This window comes from Vigna angularis, chromosome 1 (assembly GCF_016808095.1).
Source record: "Vigna angularis cultivar LongXiaoDou No.4 chromosome 1, ASM1680809v1, whole genome shotgun sequence".
Lineage (NCBI taxonomy): Eukaryota > Viridiplantae > Streptophyta > Magnoliopsida > Fabales > Fabaceae > Vigna > Vigna angularis.
The window spans coordinates 15,098,701-15,120,769 of record NC_068970.1 but is presented as its reverse complement, the minus strand read 5'-3'; the positions used below and the strand labels follow the sequence as shown (position 1 = coordinate 15,120,769).

The 22,069-nt window shown below is 28.9% G+C and overlaps 1 protein-coding gene across 2 annotated transcripts; it reads right to left on the bottom strand.

Moving 5' to 3' along the window:
* Positions 1 to 7,760: 7,760 nt before the first annotated feature.
* LOC108333629 (protein YABBY 4) lies at positions 7,761 to 10,826 on the bottom strand. Of its 2 annotated transcripts, XM_017569103.2 has the most exons (7): positions 10,477 to 10,826; positions 10,135 to 10,290; positions 9,805 to 9,931; positions 8,889 to 8,937; positions 8,646 to 8,721; positions 8,196 to 8,270; positions 7,761 to 8,090 (listed from the first exon to the last, which is right to left on the bottom strand). In XM_017569103.2, the coding sequence occupies exons 1-7, from the start codon at positions 10,570 to 10,572 to the stop codon at positions 8,022 to 8,024; spliced, it is 648 nt and encodes a 215-aa protein (XP_017424592.1). In that variant the 5' UTR covers positions 10,573 to 10,826; the 3' UTR covers positions 7,761 to 8,021. The 2 variants fall into 2 exon arrangements, with proteins under 2 accessions (XP_017424592.1, XP_052731575.1); XM_052875615.1 differs by lacking the exon at positions 10,477 to 10,826 and having other exon boundaries at positions 10,135 to 10,470.
* Positions 10,827 to 22,069: the final 11,243 nt, after the last annotated feature.

Sequence of the window (22,069 nt, the reverse complement as noted above, 5' to 3'; positions counted from 1 at the left end):
AAAAACTAGTTGAGGAACACTTTGGCTAAGGAAAGACTTGGTACTTAAGTTGTCCATTGTGACGCACCTCTCTTTCCTGGAAGTCTCCTCGACAAGTTTTTAACTTAAATCTTGTGTACAGATTATGTACTGTTAAATTATCATGTAATATATCTTGTTGGAATATATTCAGTTTGTATGATTTCTGAAATGATTGAAGTTTATTTGATTTGAATTTATGCATCTGAACATGTATGAGTATTATGGGGAAATGTCGTAAGGGTATAATATGAGTCGAGGAATGTGAGTATGGTATGAGTCTCGCGGAGAGATTCTGTAATGTCATGGTATGTGTATGAGGATTATGGGTAGATTTCGTAATGGTATAATATGAGTTAAGGAATGTGAGCATTGTATGAGTTTCGTGGAGAGATTCTGTAATGACATGGTATGTGCGTATATGTTGATGTTGAGGGTCATGAAGTTGGAGGTTATCCTGATACTCTAATAATCAATCAGTCTCAAGTAGAGAATGATGAATTATGTGGTGAGAGGGGCAGGAGGTCCTGGTCTATGTGCCGGTTTAGGACATAGTGAGGGGACTAACCTTGTGAATGGTATGGAGGGCAGAATGTCCTGGTCTATGTGCCGGTTTAGGACATAGTGAGGGGACTAACATTATGAATGGTATGGAGGGCAGAATGTCCTGGTCTATGTGCCGGTTTTGGACATAGTGAGGGGACTAAGAATGACATCACAAGTGAAAAACCTTCCGTTGTATCGCTCATCAACATATCGTTGGGATAAGTGCCTATTGAATATCGTGGGGATAAGTGCCTATTGGGTATTATGAAATGAGTGTTTATTTGGGTATTGTGGGATGAGTGTATATTGGGTATTGTGGAATGAGTGTTTATTGGGTATTATGGAATGAATGTCTATTGGGTATTATGGTATTTATTGGGTATTATGGAATGAATGTCTATTAAGTATTATGGTATTTATTGGGTATTGTGGGACGAGTGTCTAATAGGAATTGTGGTACGATGGTATGGGATGAGTGTTTACTGGGTATTGTGGAATGAGTGTTTATTGGTATTGTGGGATGAGTGTTTATTGGGTATTATGGAATGAATGTCTATTAAGTATTATGGTATTTATTGGGTATTGTGGGACGAGTGTCTAATAGGAATTGTGGTACGATGGTATGAGGGTGTCTGACATAATTATTATATGATGTTTGTATCGAAGTAATTATGCATGTCTTATAAATGATTTGTTGCATGTTAGCTCACCCTACTTGTTTGTGTTTTGTGTTTGGGTATGTGCGATGATCGTATAATTCGTTATACGGGAGCAGATGAAGGAATGTCGCCTCACATAGTACCAAGGAAAAGGAGGAGTAGAAGAACGATAATTAGAATCTTTTTACATGTATAGACTTATATCAACTAGGAAATTTTAAAGGGTGAGATTACGGAATGTTACCGTAAATGTAATGTTAATTATCAAGTGTGAAAATTTGGGATGTTACATTAATGTGAAAAATTTGGGATGTTACATTAATGTGAAAAGTTGGGATGTTACGTTAATGTGAGAATTTGGGATGTTACATTAATGGTATCAGAGCAGTTCGTCCTTAGGATGACCTCTGTGTTGTGGGTCTTCCGTGTCTTCTCTGTGAAGAATTGAGTCTAAATGGTATAATTTACCATTTCCTCTAAATCTAGATAGTAGAGTATTGTGTCTAACTACCATGACTTTTACCATAGATGATTTTCCTTTCTTAATTCTGAGGGTTTGAGGAAAGATATTAGAAGTAGTTAAAGCCTTGATAGGGAGATATAATACTAGAGTTTAAGTTTCAAAGGATGAGTGAAGATGTTGGTGTTTAGAAGTAAAATTTTTTAGAAGTTTCTAGAACAAAATTTATAGATGAGATATCTTGCGTTTCATAAAAAGGAGTTGAGTTCAAAGGCTAGATTTAGAGAAGCTTTGGATAAACATGAATGTAGCAAGGTTTGAGAAATCAGTTTGGTTTAGTATATCAATAACGTTAGAAGTCAGAAGAGAAGGAAGTGTTGATGAGAAACGGAATGACATTGTGTGAGATTGGTAACATGGATCGATGTATCAGTGATGGTTGGAATCTGAAGAAAGAAAATGGTGGAAGATTTGAAGATAAAGTTTAAAATAAAAAGGGATAGGAATACTGAAGTAGATTAAGGATAAATCAAATATTAGACGAAGAAGAGTAGAAGAGAAATGGTATAAGGCATAAAGAGGATTGAGAGAAAGTTTAATAGGAGGAGAAATTTGTAAGTTAAGAGAACACGAGGTCTTTAGAGAAGAATGAAGTATTAAATGGATTCTAAGCTAAATGAATGATCAAAAAGAGATGGTTAGATTTTTCCAGTAAATGTATTAGAGATAAAATTTGAGAGTATGTGATTTTGGTATGATGAGTGGTAGAGAAAATCCAGGTACGAAAATTTTGGCTTTCGGCTTATGCAAATATTTGGTATTTTTATGATAGGATTAAAGTGTCATGGTTTATGTTGTAAATTTTATTGATTTTGGAATATTAAAGTTAGTAGAGGTAGTGTAGGTTGAATTGATATTATTATGAATATGGCAAGATAAGGAAGAAGAAGAGTTTGGAAATAGATAAAAAGAAGAGTTGCAATACTAATGTGATTAGGGAATTTGGAATAAATTTGAGAGATTGCTCCATATAAATCTCTTGTTGCAAATCATTGTTGAGGATGTCACCAGTGGATAAAGAGGTAATTGTTTGAGAGTCACCACAACTATAAATAAACTAACGAAAAACATATTTTCCATGAAAAAAAACATATATAAAGGGGTCAAACGCAATTGTGACAAAAGAGATGTCAAAAGAGACAACATCAGAAGAAGTCATGAATGAATAAGAGAGAGAAATCTTAAAAAAAAGATTCACCAATCAAGACACATGAAAAAGGAAAAAGAACAACATCGATGCTCTAAATAGTTGCTTGGAGGAGATGAGACGTGTGACAACACACATTGACCTAAAAGAAGAATAAAAGCGACCTCGACGCTTTAAATCGCTGTGAGACGTGCCAACATGCATGACGAAAAAAGGAGTAGATCTATAACTTTAAAAGGCACTAAAAGCGCATAGGAACTTCGATGAAGGTATCGTTGATGACATGATGGTCGTCTGGCCGAGACAATCAAAACCATGTGATTGTCGGTCGAAACTAGAACTCCATTAGTGATAATGATAGACGAACGAGTATAGTAATAAAGAAAACAAGAAATTTTCTATTTTTAAATCATTATTATTTTCTAAAATTAACTATTATTTTATTATATAAACATCTCGGTCTCTTGGCATACACGTGTCTAACATAACATATAAATGTAAATAAGATTCATTCATTCACAAAAATATTAATAATGGTTAAAGGAAGGGATAACTTTCCTTATAATATAACAATAAAGACTTTTAGAGATTTTGGATAATTTTTAAATAAATATTATTTAAGAAAATTATAAATATAAATAAACTGTTTTAAATATGATTTATAATAAGTCTCATTTTAAAATATGACTACCAATAAAAAGCACATTAAAATATGATATTAAATTTTAATTATTTTTCAAAAAAAATAAAAATAAAACGCGTGTTTCAAAGATAACTCTAGCTTAAACTTGAAAATATTATATTTTTTTCACGTTTTCTTTGATAGAAAGGAAAAATAAAAAATAAAAAACATAAGCAAAAGGGATGATAAAAATGAGTGAATATACATCATTTGATTTTGATTGAAATGAAATAAATATATAATAAAAAAATTTATTGGAGAAAAATATTTATTATTGTTTATTTTATTATTAATATCAATATTATTTATCATTAATAATTTTTTATTTTTAGTATTTATTCATTAATATTATAACAAAAAACCAATGTATTATAAACAAGTTATTATAAGGCAATAAAAACCATGTTTTAATTCTCTACTTGAAAAGATGTATATGTATTTCTATCTATAATTTTAAATAAATATATATATATATATATATATATATATATATATATATATATATATATATATATATATATATATATATATATATATATATATATATATTAATTATTATTATCTTTTCAATTACTTATTATTATTATTATAGTAAAGAGTAAAACAATCATAAATTATTATAACTGATTATAAATCAGGTACCTGCTCTTCCTCTGTCATTCTATATTTTTTCACCTTTTCTCATACATTTATATATTCCAATAGTCGTTCCTTTTTTATTTTTTCACATATTCATTTACTTTCTGTAAAATATTTCGGATCTTACTCAAAATTTGACTGTAGATCTAGAGTGGTGGTTGAATATTTTTAATGATTAGAATTCAATCACTTGAAAGAAATTCATTTACAAAAGCCTTTTCGACATTCAGAATAGTAAAAGAGTTTTTATTTTTATAAAATTAGTAGTAAGTATTAATAACTTTAAATCAGTATTCTTTATAATTATTAGTTATATTTATAGAATCGAAGGTTGTGTATCTATGTTATCAAATTATCCATATTGATTATAATATATGAATGTTGTCTTAATAAATTTAAATTTGAATTGTTATAAAATAAAGAAGGATAATGAATTTTTTAGTGTTGTGCTTCTTAATATGTTTATTAGATTGAGTAAGAACAATTTTTAATTTTATATTGTTATAATTTTTATTTTATTAAAATAACCTATTATTTATTATTTTTATTCAAATAAAATTATTTACTATTACCAGCTATTATAGTTCAGTTTATTTTACTACTGTCATAAAAAAATTAGTTCCAAATTACTTAAAAAACTGAAATTGTGAGAAGTTTTATTTTTTCAATTATTTATTGGATAAATTTTAAATAAATAATATACTATATTAATTAATATTAATTAAATATCTAATATGCGTTTATTAATAATAAATTCATGAATTTGTATGTCTATGGTGTACTTATTGCTCACTCGTTCTCTAATTTCAATATATGAGTTCTTTTTATCGTCTTAATGAATAATATTTATATTTTTAATATTCATTTCAAAATTAAAGCTCAATATATTCCAATACCAAAAAACTAATTGCTAATATTTATTAAAAAATAATATATATTTACAATATTAACTTACAAATTTAATTTATATAACACATTATTTTTAATAAATATTGTTTCACCATTAAACAGCTTAGTATTATTTATCTAAAATCACAAATTTTCATTACAGCATATTAAAAAAAAAATACCATACAAAAATAATTGTAACACACATTTTATTATCAATCACATTACAACATAATTTAATATATTATTATCTATATTAAATAAATAATTTAACTAATTTATTTAACTCATTACAATATCTTTTATTTTATAAAGGTTTTCATTGTAATGTCCTATACAACTACAATCATACTAATAGTAATCATAATAAAATTATATATATATATATATATATATATATATATATATATATATATATAGTTACACTCGGGCACTGACGAGGGCAGGAGTGATCGCCGGTGCAAGAAGCACGAAGTGCAAGGAACACTGACAAGGAGCAGCTCCTGGCAGGAGTGGAAGGGGCACATGGACGAATCGAACATACACAGGAATGAGAGAGATCTAGAGACTGTATAGGTATGAGACTATACAGTTGAAGGATAGCTTAAAGGGATTGATTTGGCTACTCATATCACCAAAATGCATTTGTTTTTCGGTAGCCTAACTCATAAGAATTCCATGCTTAAGCGTGCTTAGCCTCGTGGTGATGTGTGGGGACAGTCAATATTTCCTGTAAATTGCCGAGTGTTACATATATATGTAATATAATTAATAATAAAGGGAATTTCTCTTTATTATCATTTTATAACCTTATTTTAATTTACAAAATATCTTATAATTATCACAATAATTATGCACAATAGACAACGATGAACTTCTTGAAAATAAGAAATAACTTCATATAATTATGATCAACAATATAATAATGATAAACAATTTTTAGTTTCTTTCAAAATGAAACTGAAATACGTTTTCACTTAATTTTAAAATATTTTATAAGAATTTTCAAAATAAAATAAATAAAATGTAAATTTAATTTTTAATTTTAAAAAATATAAGCTTTTATAACTTTTTTTAATGATTTTTCTTGTAATAGTACTTGTCAATACCTTTTTACAGCTATCATTCTCGTCAGTACAATGTCTTAAATTATTATTATATTTAATATTATTATGACTTTACTATCTTTAGAATGATTTTAGAATAAGAAATTTATAAACTAATATATTTTACAAATAAAAATTAAAAATATTTTCAAAGAGTAAAAAATATATGAAATTAAAAGTCATTTTGAAAATTTATATTTAAAAACCATTCTGAATGGAACCTTGGCCAGCTTGGGCATGAGGCTACATTGGCCACTGACTCACAGGAACATATTATGAGCAGATTGGACCAAAATATGTTCTGATCAATCAACATCAAACAATTTTAATTATCTAGCCGTGAACCTGTAAAAGTCCAAAAAAACAATTATCTTACAAGGTATGTGCTATGCTGGAATGATTTAAATAATATTATTTTTCTAACATAAATGGTAATTAATCGAAAGAAATTTCATTGGGACCAATAAATGTTCCAGGAGATGGTCTTTTTGTAAACATAATGCATTATGCATTCTTGAAATATCTTTTTAGTACTTCGCGTACTCTTTTAATAGATAATTTCGCTTTTGCTGATTAAAATAAATCCGATGATATTACAAAAATTGTTCTTCATTATCTTTTTCACGCATGTTGTTTGTTTTAAAAATTTGGTATTGAATTTAATCTTACGAACACAACAAACCTACCATCAAATTTTAGAAGACTAATTTTGTTGTTTTATTAAACATATGTCTTATGTTGGATTTAACTACGTTAGAATTAATTTTTTAAACGATGCTAAAATTTTTTGCTTATCTCAGTAATGGCAAAGCAGTGGTCCTTTGGAAAAGAAATATTACAGGAAATACCCCAAAACAGGTTGTGTCATAGACCTTTTGGTCGTTAAAATCCTGAGATGAAGACTATTTCAATAGAAAGAATTTTCGAGAGGGAAACATACAATGACAAGAAAAACATAACCCAAATGTACGTTACGTTTGACCGCGTGCAACTTGTGTCTTCAATTAACTTTTCTTCCACGTGCTGCTTCTGTGTCTCCGTAATAATCTACTTACAGGTTAATCTAATCGTTATTTTAAAGTTAACGATCCAAGTGACACACTTCATCCGAAATGTTCTATATATATCAACATAAAAAGACATACGGCATAGCTTATCTTCCATCCAAATTTTAACTAGATTTAGAACATATCTAAGAATCTAAAGATAACACGACCTACTATACTCGTACATACATACACTCAATTAACTCAGTTTCATCTCTTTCTCTCTCTCTATAAAATCTTTTCCTTTGTTTTTAGGAATAATAGTAGGATTACAGAGTTACACTCATTTGACCTGCTTGCTTTTGTAATAGGAAAGTGAAAAATAGTATGTTAAGTATTAAAATGTATCAAAGTATTTTTTTTTCCTTTTTAGAGTGACTTTAGAATTTATGAATTAACAAGTTGACTTACAGGAAAAAAAAACGAAAGTGTACCCGTGAGAAAAGAAACAAGGGAGTATAGTTTGTCGGTAGAAAGCTTGGCTAATTAATTATTGATTAGAGATAAGCAATCAGCTGCAGTAGTACTGGGAAATTGAAGAACATGAAAGTTAATAATTAAGGTCTAATGATAAGAGAACTACATGCATGGATAATCCCAAGAGCTAGTCAAAGTGTAATAGTAGTTCTTAGTTATATCAACATAATCACTCTTGAGCCAGAAATAGATGCATATTTAAGTTAAGGAATCAGAGTTCCTGAGGTTGAAAGGTTGGTGAACTCGGAAAACTTTTGTTCTTGCATTTCTTGAAGAGAAAACAGACTGCTGAATTAGTAGGGTGAGACACCAACATTAGCTGAAGCATAAAACCCATCTTTCATGAGAACCTCTTCTCCTTCCTGGACAAAAGAGAAAAACACACCCACACACTCAGAAATCAAAGTCAGGGTTATGTATTATTTTGTCTGCAACATTTTGCTAGAAGAGGGTGCATGATAATTTACCTGCTGGCACACATTTGTCTTCTTCACAGTCTGATCAGGCATGAGACCAAAGTGGATGTGTGGGAAGTGGGCCCACTGACACACAAAGCACGTCATACATCAGAAGAAGTTCAAAGTGAGCCAGAAAACCTTTTCATTAATTTATTTCATTGTAGAACTAAGAGGAGGAAATACTAGCCAGTACTTGAAAAAAGTATTTGAAAACATGTGTTCTGGTGTAAGGAAATGTATTCTTTTCTTGTGAAAAATGTTAACAAATCTATAAATAATTAATGGTATATATTAGATATTTAGATAAATAATAAAACTTTGCTTATAAAAAACTATGCAGCATTTGGAAAGAAAACATATATGCGATTAACTGTTTAATTTATGGAAACCCTAGTACGTAAGAACCCCATTGTTGTATTTGTTTATTTATTTATTCAAGAGGAGGAAAAAGGATGATACATTCTTGGCAGCTGCACTGAAGGCTTCCCTGTGAGTTATATCGGGATTGACAGACTTGATGCGTTGGATCTCGTCCCTGCAGAAATATACATGGACCATTCAAATTTGATTCAACTTTAAAAGCCTTTCATAAGAACAAAGTACAATTTTAATAAATAAATATGAAGTTGTTAAAAATTTAAATAAAATAATAATAAGAAGAATAATAATAAAAATAGAGAATGCTTTAAAATGAATACTCACTTGATAAAGCGGTTGTACGCGGAGGGGACTCTCTGTCTCTTCTCAGGAGCTGGACAATGGCACACAGTCATATATCAAAATCATTTCCTTTGACTTTGCAGATGCAATATTTATTTTATCTAGCTATTTAAATTCCCTATTTTCGGTGGCAAGGGGCATCACTGCCTCTGTCTGTATACACATCCATGCTTCCGATTCTGATGATACTCAGTGTTAAGGGTTTTAAGCAACTATAATTCCGGGGGAGAACAAGCTGCCCCTACATGTTTTTCTCTTTCTACCAACTATTTTCCTTCCTGCCACATATGAACGCCAAAGTAACCTATGTTTTTCTTCATCTCTGTCGGTGCTTATAACAAAAAACTAATCGAAGGCAAACTAAAATATTATTGATAAAAGTGAAAGTGAAACAACACCGCCTCACAGACTGTGCCCTAGAATCAGAAATACTAGTAGGTAATACTTGCAGTTCTTTTACATTAATTACTCTTCCCAGATATTAAAAATCTCTTCTAGGCTTAATTAGGGTCATGATGTCTATATAGACCTTGTCATTATTTAGTTATTAGGATCATTGATAAGTTTTTAGGGAATGTGCGGTTGGAAACAAGGAAGGGTTTTAGGTACTGTCGCGATGAAACCTTTAAAAGACCTTTTTTCTTCTACCAAAGGAACTGGTCCTGTCAATATTGACCATAAAAGCAACGACATGATTTATTTTCCTTTGAAAAACAACAGTGTATTTTACTACGCGAATGCTGCTTTCATCTAAAAGATAACTTCATTATTGAGGTGAATACAAGATCATGGGTGAACACGAAAGGGAACCTTAATTTTGAACGAGAGAAATCCGAGTTATTTTTCAGTCATATAAATGTAAAAAAATAAATAAATAGAAGAGTATATTTTATCTCACGTCTGTTTATGATCGGTGGCCGTGGAAGCTCATCAGCTGCAGTCCTGGCAGGGAGAGAGAACTCATTTGAAGCACTTAAATTTGCTTGGTTCATAAGAAAATTTGGAGATGGGTTTGGTATCTCCTCCTGCAGAAATGGAACATGTCATCCACCAAGCAATAAATAAATTATACTGAGAATGAACCCAACACCTCTTTAACTCCTAGTTCATATAAATAAGAAGAAGGTAACGGTGTACTAGCACTGATACAGTAATTTATTAAAAAGACGAGGAGTAAATTGAGAATAAAAGAGAAGTATGGTGATGTATAGAAACACATAATTAGTACCAGAAGGTTATGGGATGGGGAGAAGAAAGAGTGACCCAAATGAAATTGAGTAGGAGATGGCACAAGCAGGCCGCGCATGTTCACTGGCAGGAGGTTAGTGCAATGGCCGCATCGGACAGTAACTGTCTTGAACAAGCTTGTGCAGGGAACACTTACCTGAAACATGGAAGGGGAGAAACATGAATGGAAAAAGTGATAGATAATTTGGTGAGAGAGAAAGAAAAAAATTAAAGAGGAGTAGCGTGTTGGGGATGAGGTAGGCATTAGGTGAAGAAAAACCCTAGTGTCGGAAAAGTGGGGGAAAGAGGTTTGGGGGTAAGAAAATGTAAAATGTGTTCATACAGCGAGGACGGTGTCACAAATATTGCAGTGAACATAACAAAGCTGTTCGGAAGGAGGGAGGTGGTCCAGTGATATTGTGGTGGAAGAGGATGACATTTTGGGTAGCCCCCTTTTTTCGTTCTCTTATATTCGGTTGATGATTGGTCTCTTGATTGATTGATTGATAGATGGACAGCTTAACCACCACACCTTGGATATGCTTTTTTTGATTATGAGTTGTGAAAGAAAGGTGCAGAGAGACAGAGAAAGAGTGAGAGGGAAAGAGGCTGATCTATTTGGTCTGGTCTGGTTGATAGATATATACTACGAGAGGGAAAGGCACAGAATTCACCCCTTCTCTTTCTCTGTTTATTGCTCTTGTTTATAGAGCACACAAGAGCTTCCCATGGATGCTATCCATGCATGCATGCATGTATCATGTATGCATTCATGAGATATTCACACATTCATCATCATCATCATGATCTGTGTACAGGGAAGAGGGCTTAGTTTGTTTGTACATGAACATGGTGAAGTTATTATATAATTAACATGGGAACATATGTGGTTGGCATTTCGATGTGTATGTGTGTAAGAGAGAGAGAGAGAGAAGCGGCAGATGTGGGGGAGAGGAGCCAGAAAGGGACGTGTGCATGGAGTGATATAGCTTTCACACACTCACCTGTTGTTTTCAATAGTTAAAGAGGGTCTTGTCTTGTGGTGCGTTCTCAAAAAAAACACTTTCATTTTAAAATCAATTTTCCTAAATTTCCGAACAAAGGAGAATGAAACCCCACTACTCCACCACCCAGTGAACCCTAACACTTATTTCTCGCTTTCTCTTCCTCTTCCGCTTCCTTAGGGCTCCTCACTCAAAGCGTGATTCAAGCTACAGCCAGTGAAACTAGAGAAACTCCATAATAATAATAATAATAATAACATCATTATTGTTATTACTATTATTTATGAAAAAGAGATAAACAAGTTTACTTTTGGTGATTTGACAACTCCCTCTCGCTGGCCTTACACAGACTGATACGCATTTAAGTCAGTAAAAAAAACATCTCAGCGAGCAGACTTTCCTCTTGCTACTTACCACCTTTGTCCTTTCCTATATTTCTATTTCTTTTGACTTATGTTAGCTAATTGAGTTAGAATCTTGTCATGTAAGTGATTTCAATTTCACATCAAAGCCCCCAAACCAGTTCTGCCTTGCATCTTTATACAAAATAAAACAAAACAATAAAGTAAAATGTGAGTGAAATAGATAGTGTAATGGAATGAAATATATAGGGAAAAAAATTGTGTAAATTGTATATGTATGCATAATTTTGGTGCTATATATATATATAAGATCTAGCTATTTGAAAATTTGGTGAAATTGATGGTTGTTAACTCCTAACTTGATCCATTGATCTGAGAAAGATCCGATCAGAAGCGTCGCCATCCATGCTCATGTAAGCCCTGTGGGATTCCCTCATCCCAAAAAAGACAACCGTGTCATCATCCATTGTATATGGCAAGGGTCAAGTGCTTTCTATGTGCAAGATTATTAAATGTGTTCCTAACAGGGAAGTTGAGAACTTTATTCGCCCCTTACAATCAGATATCATTAAGATGATTCCATATATTCAAATCCACCAGAACAGTTAGTCTTTTTTATAAAAAATAAAATAAAAAACAATATTCTACCCAGTTTTGTTCATTACATAATGTAATTTATTCCAAACTTTTCTCTCTTTTATATTTCTTTCATGATTATCTTAAAAGTAGAAGATATCTTTGTAAACAACTTTTCAAACAGGAAGCAATATCAAACATATTGAGAGGGAAACAACAATTCTTTTTTCAAAAATCAAAGGAGGATATGAAAGTTGTCTCGCTTTAATAGCAGAAGAAGTATTTTCTTAATATAAAACAACGTTAAAGCCACACATGCACACTGGTTTAACTTTTTGGTTACTTATTGAATCATAAAACTGCGTCTTTTCCTTATCTCCTCCGACTGGAAACTGCAGAAGAACCAAATGAAAACGGAAGACACGTCGATATCAACAGTGTGTGCAGCAAAAAATGAGTAAAATCTTGGAAGGAGGTATTGTTTGGAAGAAAAAAAGATGATAATTGAAATGGCAGTGGGCTTAATGTTGAAGAAGTGTGTTATTGGTATATAGCTCCACTTGTTTATTCCTTTTACTATTATTTGGAATCTGACTGTTAGTACTCGCGGTGATAACTGATAACTGGTGGCAATAGGTAGTCAAGTTGAAATTGTACTTGCATGTTTTGTCAACATTTGGGCTGTTCCCAACTTTCCATTGAGTTAGAAGTCATTCTTGTTGCCTCTTCATCATACGACATTACTAAAGCAGCCAAGGGATGGGAGAGCAAAACCTCGAAACATTTTTCTATAAAAATGCAATAACTATAGTAAAAACCCACCCTTTCTTTGGAAATTTTTCCCACATTACTAAATATATCTCAATTCTTACTTTTCACTTCAGTTTCTGTTTTTCAAAAAACATTAATATCAATAATGGTTAACGTAACTTTATTTATTAAATTATATTTAAATTAAATTTTAATTGATAATATTAATTATTAATATGAATAATGGTTAAATCTTTGAAAACAAAAAAAAAATCATTAACATTGAAATTATCTATTAACTATTTAATTACTGTTTCCTTATTTATTTCAATAGTTTATTTAAAAAAGTTTTGAAAATAATTTTAATTTTATTTCAATTTATGCTTTTAAAAAAGAAGGAAAATCAAGTTAGAATTATGAACCAAATTTTCGTCACATGTAAATTGGACATAATAAAGGTCATAATTCAAAGATATGACTAGAGGTAATATCTTTGACTATTCAAAGACTGAATCCGAACCATACATGTTTCTTTTAAATAAAAAGGATCATATATATATTTTTTATAAACAGTACTATCCGGGAAAAATCCCATCCTTTGAATAATTGAGGTACATTGTAATTTCGATTCATATAAATATTAAGGTATACTATATATGTTTAGGTAATCATTGTGTTTGTGAAAAAGAACCTAAAAAAAGTGAAATGAAGGACCAATATATATATAAATATATATTCATAAGTTTTGTTATACGGACAAGAAAAAATCGAAACAATTTTTTTCTTTACATTCAGAAAATGTATGTTGCATTAATGGTTGAAAGAAATGTCAACAACCCAGCTTTTTTAATATTAAAGGAAATTTACAAGGCATATACAAATAATAAAATAAGGAATGTGAAATTGTTGAGGTAGAAGGGTGGAATTAGAAGAGGAGAAGGAAGTAAATTGAATAGGAAGTGGAAATGCAGAAGAAGAAAAGAGATTGACGATTTAATTGAATGTTAGAGAGGGGGAGAGAAAGATGAAGGAAGGGTAGGAGGTAGGTGGCGAAAAGTTGGTATAAAGTTGGAATTATTTGTACCAAATGCAGAATTAAGTAGAGGGAGAAAAGTGTAGTGAGGAGGCTAGTGGAGTAGAGTGAGATTAGGGGCTTGTGAGCAATATTAAACCTGAATAGAGAGAGTACAGAGTTCAGAAGTTTAGAGGCAGTGGGCACATTTGGCAGTAAAAATGAGCAGAAAGCTACTTAATTAATCTCTTGCAAGGTCTAGTCTCTTCACCTTTCACTCCTAACTAAGCATGCATGACACATGACACCAACTGTACTTAAGACAAACCTTTATACTCTTTTGTTTATCCATCTTTTTTAAACTCAATGAAACGTCACCACCATCACCCTTTTATATTTTCATCTTCATTTTTCACTCTTCCAGATCAATCAATCAATATAAATCTCATCTTATTCCAGTTTTTTTCAGTTTCGGAAAGCACAACCCTACTGCTATCTCACCATCTAAATTATCTATGCTCTTAATTCATCTCTTCTAAACTGCTCTGAATGTACCGTACGCGTATGTACCGGAGAAAATCTTCTATGCTCGTGAACAAAATTTACCTTCTTTCAACCTCCACAAAAATTAAATCAAAAGTAATCAAGACAAGGGTATAAAGAGTCAATGAAGAAGATCAGAAAAAAAAAATATAAATAAAAGAGATGAATGTAGCTGAAGGAAACAATTCATACAAATTTATATAAAAAATGGGAGAAAAAAATTGAATATTACAGATTTATCATATTTAAATACGTATTTTTAGATTAAAATTAATCTATTATTTTTATTTGTTATCATAAAAACACACAAATTCAAAACATGTAATACAGTGTTAAATAAGCTTCAGTATAATTTTTACTAACTTAAATAAATAGTGAAGTAAAAAACAATGTTAATTTTGTTAATAATAACTTAAATAAATATACATATTATAAATAAATAAAATTTGGATCCATTAAAATTATATTAATATTATTTTTTAGTTAATATCGACTTAATATGTGTTAGTCTCACATTAACATAAATTTTTCACTTATTAAAAATAAATTAGTTAGGTATGACTTAAAGTTTGCTAAGCTAATTTTATTAACATTTAATATTAAGGAGATTTATTAGAATCCACTAAGCCCATTTTAATATGACATTCACTTGACATTAATACAAACGTATATTTAAGAGAAAAAAAACTAAATTATCCGTAGCTAAATCATTTAAAAATTATTTCACATCTTTTATTTTATTTTAAAAAATAATAATATTTTGCAACACGTTAAAATTAATTAATTCCACCCTAATATTTGAAAGCTAATTTATTTTTCTGTGGATTCTTTTCCTTTATAAAAGATAAATAAATTTTGTCATTTAAATAAACACGCCATTTTTTTTATTAAAATAGAGAAAGTTGTTCTGTAATTTATATTTGGTTATTTTTATTATTTTCTCTTAAATTAAAGAGTTAAAAGTACATTTTCCAATTTATTATTATTGTTTTTTTTTCACATATACATGTGTACCCTATACCAAGAAAGGCTTAAATACCAAATCCTAAGTTTAGATAAAAAGCATAAATAATGAAAGGTGTGGATACGTGAAGAAGTGGAACTAAAAGAGGTAAGAAAAGATTAAAATGAAAGCAAAAGGAAAACAGAAGTGAAAACAAATTAAGTTTATTTTGTGTTTAATTATTTTGTTAAAAAGAAAACTAGGTACAAATAAATGCATAAATGATAGTGTTTAGTTCAAGGGATGTATAATCACACTTACCTAACTATCTTTAAATAATAATAAAAAAGGTTAAATTACCTATTATTTAAAGTAATATACCATTATGATTCTGTTTAAAAGTTCATTTCACAAATTCATCAACATTAAATAGTTAGTTTAGTTATAACATTAATTCACTTTTCATTTATATATACGTGTATATATATATATATATGTATCGATTAATTAAATTACTCCAAGAGAGACACAACTTTTTTCCAATATAATTGTTGTTCTTTGAAAAAGTAAAATTACATGTCCAAAATTTTGTATCTATTTCAGTTACCATTTATTAAATTAAGAAAAATAACTTATAATTATTGGTGAAATAAGAGAGAGAAGATAATAATATAGAGGACATAGCATAGATTGAACAAATATAATTAAAAAAAAAAAAAAAAGATGTTTGAGAATGTGCATGGATGGATGTGATGGATGTGTTGATGAGTGTAAAGAAGGAGGAAGGAAGAAAAGGCAGTGTCTGAAAAAGCCTGGTAAGAGGTGTTTGTTGGTGTGTTTTGTGGGGATTTGAGGATCTTTCAAATCTCTTGTTCTCAATCTATTGTGTAGAAACCGATAAAGTAGAAAATTCAATGTGCATGCCATGCTATTCCTATTATTTTATTTTATTTCATTTCCCCTTTTATTTCTCGCAATTACTAGTGCCCTCTGCCTCCATCCTTCCCTCAGCCACAAGTACATTACAGTTTAAACAGAGGACGCTGCTCACAGTACCTTCTTTTTTTTTTCTATAAAAGTAATAAATACTCGTTTTCGTTTCTCAATATTAAAAGCTATTTCTTTTTAAATATGCGTATTTTCTTTTGAATCATTTTCCAGAGTCCAAGTTTCTGAGTCTGTTTGACTTGTCAAATATTAATTCAGTTAAAAAAATTTAACTGGGTACCAATCAAATTACTAAAAATACGACTTATCCGTTGGTAAAAAATTAACACTTTAACTCAAAAAAAAAAATGGCTCAACACAATTAAAACAAAAATGGAGTTGGAAAAATATATACCACTGGGTTGATTTTATTATCTTTTTCGAATCTCGTTAAATTAATAATTTGATGGTAGATAATAATTGTTTTGTGTGAATGATGGAGGTTAGCAATCTAACCTTAATTTTAATGGAAGTTATTTAAGTGTGAAAATTATCTTATAGTCTAAATTATTTCTTAATTGCTTGTTAAAATTGTTCAAAAAGTCTAAAGTTAATTCACATTACCAGTATTAATGGTGTAATCCATTCAAATAATTTATTTTCTTATCTTAACACTGTGTTTATAAATTTTGAAGTGAATTTTTGATTAACATTGACTTAAATACAGTCTAACTGTGAGTAATTACACTTTATCTCCAAGTTAGTCAAGATTAATGTTAATTGTTTTTATTCATGATCCACTTGTTCACTTTTTTTTACAGTCTTATCCTAATGATGGATCATTCACAAATCCAAATGAACATTGGCTATATGATATGTAATTGATGGAATCGTCACACAATACAAATTTTTTTATTTTTTGGTTTTAAATTGTGTTTTGAGTTTAAGATAATTTTTAATTGTGTTTTCTTATTAGTGTTTAAGTTTTTCGATGAATATTTAGTGTTTAACACTTTAACTCAAATAAAAAAGATGGCTCGACACAATTAAAACAAAAATGGAGTTGGGAAAATATATCCAATTTGGTGATTTTGTTCTCCTTTTTGAGTCTTGTTAAATCAATAATTTAATTTAATATGGGATAATAATTATTTTGAGAAATGGGATCTAGGTCAACAATTTATAAACATTAAGTGAGTTATTTAAGATTTGAAAGTCAATTGAATACAGGTAGTTCAAGTATTAATGGTGTAATCAATTCAAATAACTCTCTTTCTTATTTCATATTTATAAATTTTTGAGTTGATTTTTGATAAATATGAGCTTAAATACTATTTTATTGTGGGTAATTATATTTTATCTCTAACTTTTGTTAGTATTAAAGTTAATTGTTCTTATTCATGACTGATTGGTTCACTTTTTTTTTTATTGTCCAATCGTGACGATGACTCACTCACAAATCAAAATGAAAGTTGATTGTCTGATATATGGCTGACGAAACAGTCATACCATACAATAATTTTTATTTTATAATTTTAAATTGTGTTTTTTTATTTGGTGTTTAAGTTTTAAGATGAATATTTTGGATTAACTTAAAAATTATTTAGATTTTATTTCAATGTTGGATAAAATTATCATTTCGTATTTATATAGTATGTATATTAATATAATGTTTAGAGCTGTCATTTACATGTATTATTTTATAAATATTAAAATAATTTATGGTCATTATATCTATTAATATGATAATTTGTTTTTGTTATGGCTACTTCATTAATTTAAAATTTGGTTCCACCTTTTAATTTTACACAACAATTAAATAAAATTATTGGTTTTATTTATTTTTATGTAGTAAACGACATGTAATTTAAGCTTACTGTATATAGATTAAAAAAAATTACAAAGTTAAGATATGGATATATTTATTTGGAAGTACCTTATTTGATATAAATTATTACAATATAGTTTATTGTTAAAATGGTAGCATTCATCTCGAAAAGAATAAATCTACTTATTTTAATGAAAAAATTAACTACATTAAAATTTGTAAAACATATTGATTTTATAATTTAAAAATGGCCAACCATATCAATAAATTTAGAACTAACGAAGTACACACAACTTAGCATAGAGTTGAATAAAGGTAATTTTAGTAAAATTAATTTTAAATAACTAATTATAGTAATATTTGAAATTATTTTAAATATGTAGTTTTATGAAACAGTAAAAGAAATTAACTTAAAAGTAGTAGAACCTAAGTAAGAAGAGACCCATTTTTTATGTGTTAGAGGATACCTAACAAATCGTCATAGTGTATTAAATAGTAAATATATGATTATATTATATCAAATATTGACATATTAATGTTAAGAGGTGGACTTTAAACTTAATTTAATTCTACAAAATGGACTTATAAGGTGAGGTTTGCATTCATCTATATATTATAAATTAGGTTTATTTCTAGTCAATACACTCCTTCATGCCGAGGTATAGATATCATCTCGACGTGAGACTAGACACTAATGGGTGGTTCGATAACAGTCCGATAACGGGTGAAACAAGATACCCAACAAATAACAAATATCGCTAGGATAGACTCTAACCATAGTTCTGATACCATGTTAAGAAGTGAACTTTAAGCCTAACTCAATCCTACAAAATCGTCTTATAAGATGAGATTTGCATCCACTTATGTATTATAAATTGACCTTAAGTGGGACTTCCAACTGATTATAATCTATTTAATTAGTTTATAATCATCTATTCAGTTATTTGTCAAAATATTATTTATTTAGTTTAAATATTATTATTATTTTATTGCTAACGAAAAAGAGAGACACTATTTATTTTAAGGAAACCAAATATTAATAATAGTGGTTAAAAAAATAGTGAGTGATTATACTATAGTTATTTTTAATATATGATACATTTTTTAAAAATATAATTAAGAATAAATTAAAAATATTAAATGTGTATCTCCTTTATATATTATCACTTTTTATTTTATTTTTGAAGTTTAAAATATAATTAAAGATAAAATAAAATATAGAACGTGTATTTATATATATATATATATATATATATATATATATATATATATATATATTATTGTTATGATTACAACATAATTGTGAATTGCCTAGATAAAGAAAAAACAAGTTTTCATATAATCATTTTTCTATATATTTTGCCCACTTGATACAAACATGGAGTTGAAAGAAAAAGAAAATAAAATTCGAAGACACCAACATTAGCTGCAAATATTTGGGTGTAATACAAGAACTTTCAAACCTACTTATACTACACGACCACAAATTGAGACTTAAGTGGATAGTAAGTAGCACAGGTATCTTCAAGTATGTGACTATTATTCTATTTCTTCCTCTTTGTTCTTCTTCTTGTACCTTTGTTCATTCCTCCTCCATCTCAGCTATTGTTGTTCTTTCTTCAGCTTCTTCTATATTATTCCTCTTTCTTACATTTTATTTAAACTTTCACTTTTTTGGCTTTTGATCTTCCATTTTGTTTGGTTCTTACTCTCTTATTTTTAAACTCACATTATCACACATCCACCTTTTTAATATAATTTCACATTATTTTTAATAGATGTGAGATTTTTTAATAAACATGAAATTCGTATATTGAAATCCAAAATCATAATTATATAAAGGCCTTTCTTCTCTCACTCCCAAGTTTTCTTATTGTACTCCCACCTTTTTCAAGTTTCCCATATTATCCTTTTTACTGTTTAACTGAATCTTTGATTTTTACAAGGGTTAAAATCCTAATTCCTTGTTTTTTTCCCCTCTCTTTTAGATGCACCTCTCACTTTCTCCTCCAGCTTTTATGTCGCACACCACAACTTCATCTCTTCTTTGTTCTTTTTCGTCTTGCATTCATCTCTTGACTTCTATCGTTTTCTTTTTTTTCAACAAAGTTTAATCTTTAAGTTCATTGATTATACGAGGTAATATTTTGATTTTTGCGTTTTAAACATTATTATTTTTGGATGATTGGGGTGTAGTGGGTTATTCTTGCACAACCGGATTTGAAATGATGAAACGAAATTCGGAGAAGACAGATTATGAAATCCAGAATGTCTAGAATATGAAATTCACGAGGCCTAAATATATGAAAGCTATATTTTGAAATCCGTCAAAACTGAATTCTATAATACGTGGGAGATGGATTCTGAAATTCTATAATATGTGTTTTAGATTTTGAAATCCGATTTTATCATATTCTAAAATTTGATTTTACAAATTCTGAAATTCCAAAAGTGTCAAATTCTCAAATTATTGAAATTATGAACTGCTTTCTAATGTTTGTGTTGTTTCTAAGTTATAATTTATTTGAAGATGGAATATTAGTTTTTAGACTTCATCCATTCACATTCAGATGAAGTAAATTAAAGCTTAAACATGAAAGATTCGTCCATCTTTTTTTCTTGAATTGAAGTTGCTGATGTTGATTATACTATGAATTTTATAACTTAAGAGGTATTGTTTTTCACTTTGAGTTTATTGTCGTTATTATGAGATTTGATACAACTACTGGTTAATCTAGAATGTGTATTATTTATAAGTGACTTAAGAGAGTGATCCAAGTTCTAATATTTTTCCAATGTTTATAGATCTTGTCCTTCTCACTCTTCCCCCTTTTGTCTATCCTTTCATTCCAATTTATAAGAAGAATCTAATGATGATTTTTTTGTTATCTATGTAAATAAATAATCAAAGTTGTTTACTCCAATCCTTCATAAGCTACAGATGTAATTTATTAACAAATATCCCTTATGTTTTTTCAACATTTTAATTTCACTAAATTGAGGGACTCTCAATTAGATTGAGTCGTGTCCTCTGTCAATTCAAATTCAATTTTAGATTCTATTTTATAACTCTTTTATACATTTTTTTTAAGGTATAACAACTAATAAATTTATAGTTTAAACTACTAGTTCAATAAATCGTTTAAATTATTTATAATTAGTAGAATGAATAAATAAAAGTGCATTATTTAAAGCTGTCTTATGATAAAAAAAAATTATATTGTAGACATGAAACTAAAGAATTATTTCATAATTACTGATTAAGTCACACCTATCATATTATACATAGAACAATTTAATATTAATAGTCTCCTTTCTTTTTGTATATAAAATAGTTTAATATTATAATACTATTGTTCTTATACAATAATTAAAAAAGAAGTTTCATTTAAATTTGAAAAAAAACAATTATACTTAAAATTTCCATAATTTAATTGTGTTGATTATATAATATTAAAAAAACGTAATGAGAGTGAAATAATATAACAATTAGTATAATATGTATATATTTTATAAAAAAGGTTAAAAAACATAAAAAGAGAAAAAAGGTGCTAAAGAAACATAGTAAGAAACAAAATAAATTGTAGAAAAATACTTGTTTATAGTAAAACACAATATAAATAATGGAAATATAATTGTTTAACAAACATTTATTAAAATGTATAATACAACATAATATTTGTATTTGAAAAATAATGTAACTATCCAAATGATGGAGGTGTGGGAAGAAATGAGTATAACACCAAGATTATGGTGTATTGGATTTAGAGTTGTTAAAACCAGTAAACCAGTTCGATCTAATCCGACCCACCACATGTTAGTTACTTAGTAAGTCAACCTAACTCGGTTCACTTATTAGCGAGCTGAAAAAATTCGAACTTGGCCCGACCCACCACGGGTTGGTGGGTTAAACGGGTTGCCTCACTATCTCACTTAATTATAAGTTTTTTAAAATAAAAAAAGTTATATATATTTTTAATTCAAATCTAAA

Excerpts from the sequence above, each read along its gene's own strand:
- LOC108333629 (XM_052875615.1), bottom strand. The coding sequence starts at position 10,398 with ATGCCTACCTCATCCCCAACACGCTACTCCTCTTTAATTTTTTTCTTT. Across the intron at positions 8,938-9,804 it reads GCCACCGATCATAAACAGAC|CTCCTGAGAAGAGACAGAGA; the intron begins GTGAGATAAAAT and ends GCCATTGTCCAG. Across the intron at positions 8,722-8,888 it reads GCGTACAACCGCTTTATCAA|GGACGAGATCCAACGCATCA; the intron begins GTGAGTATTCAT and ends ATATTTCTGCAG.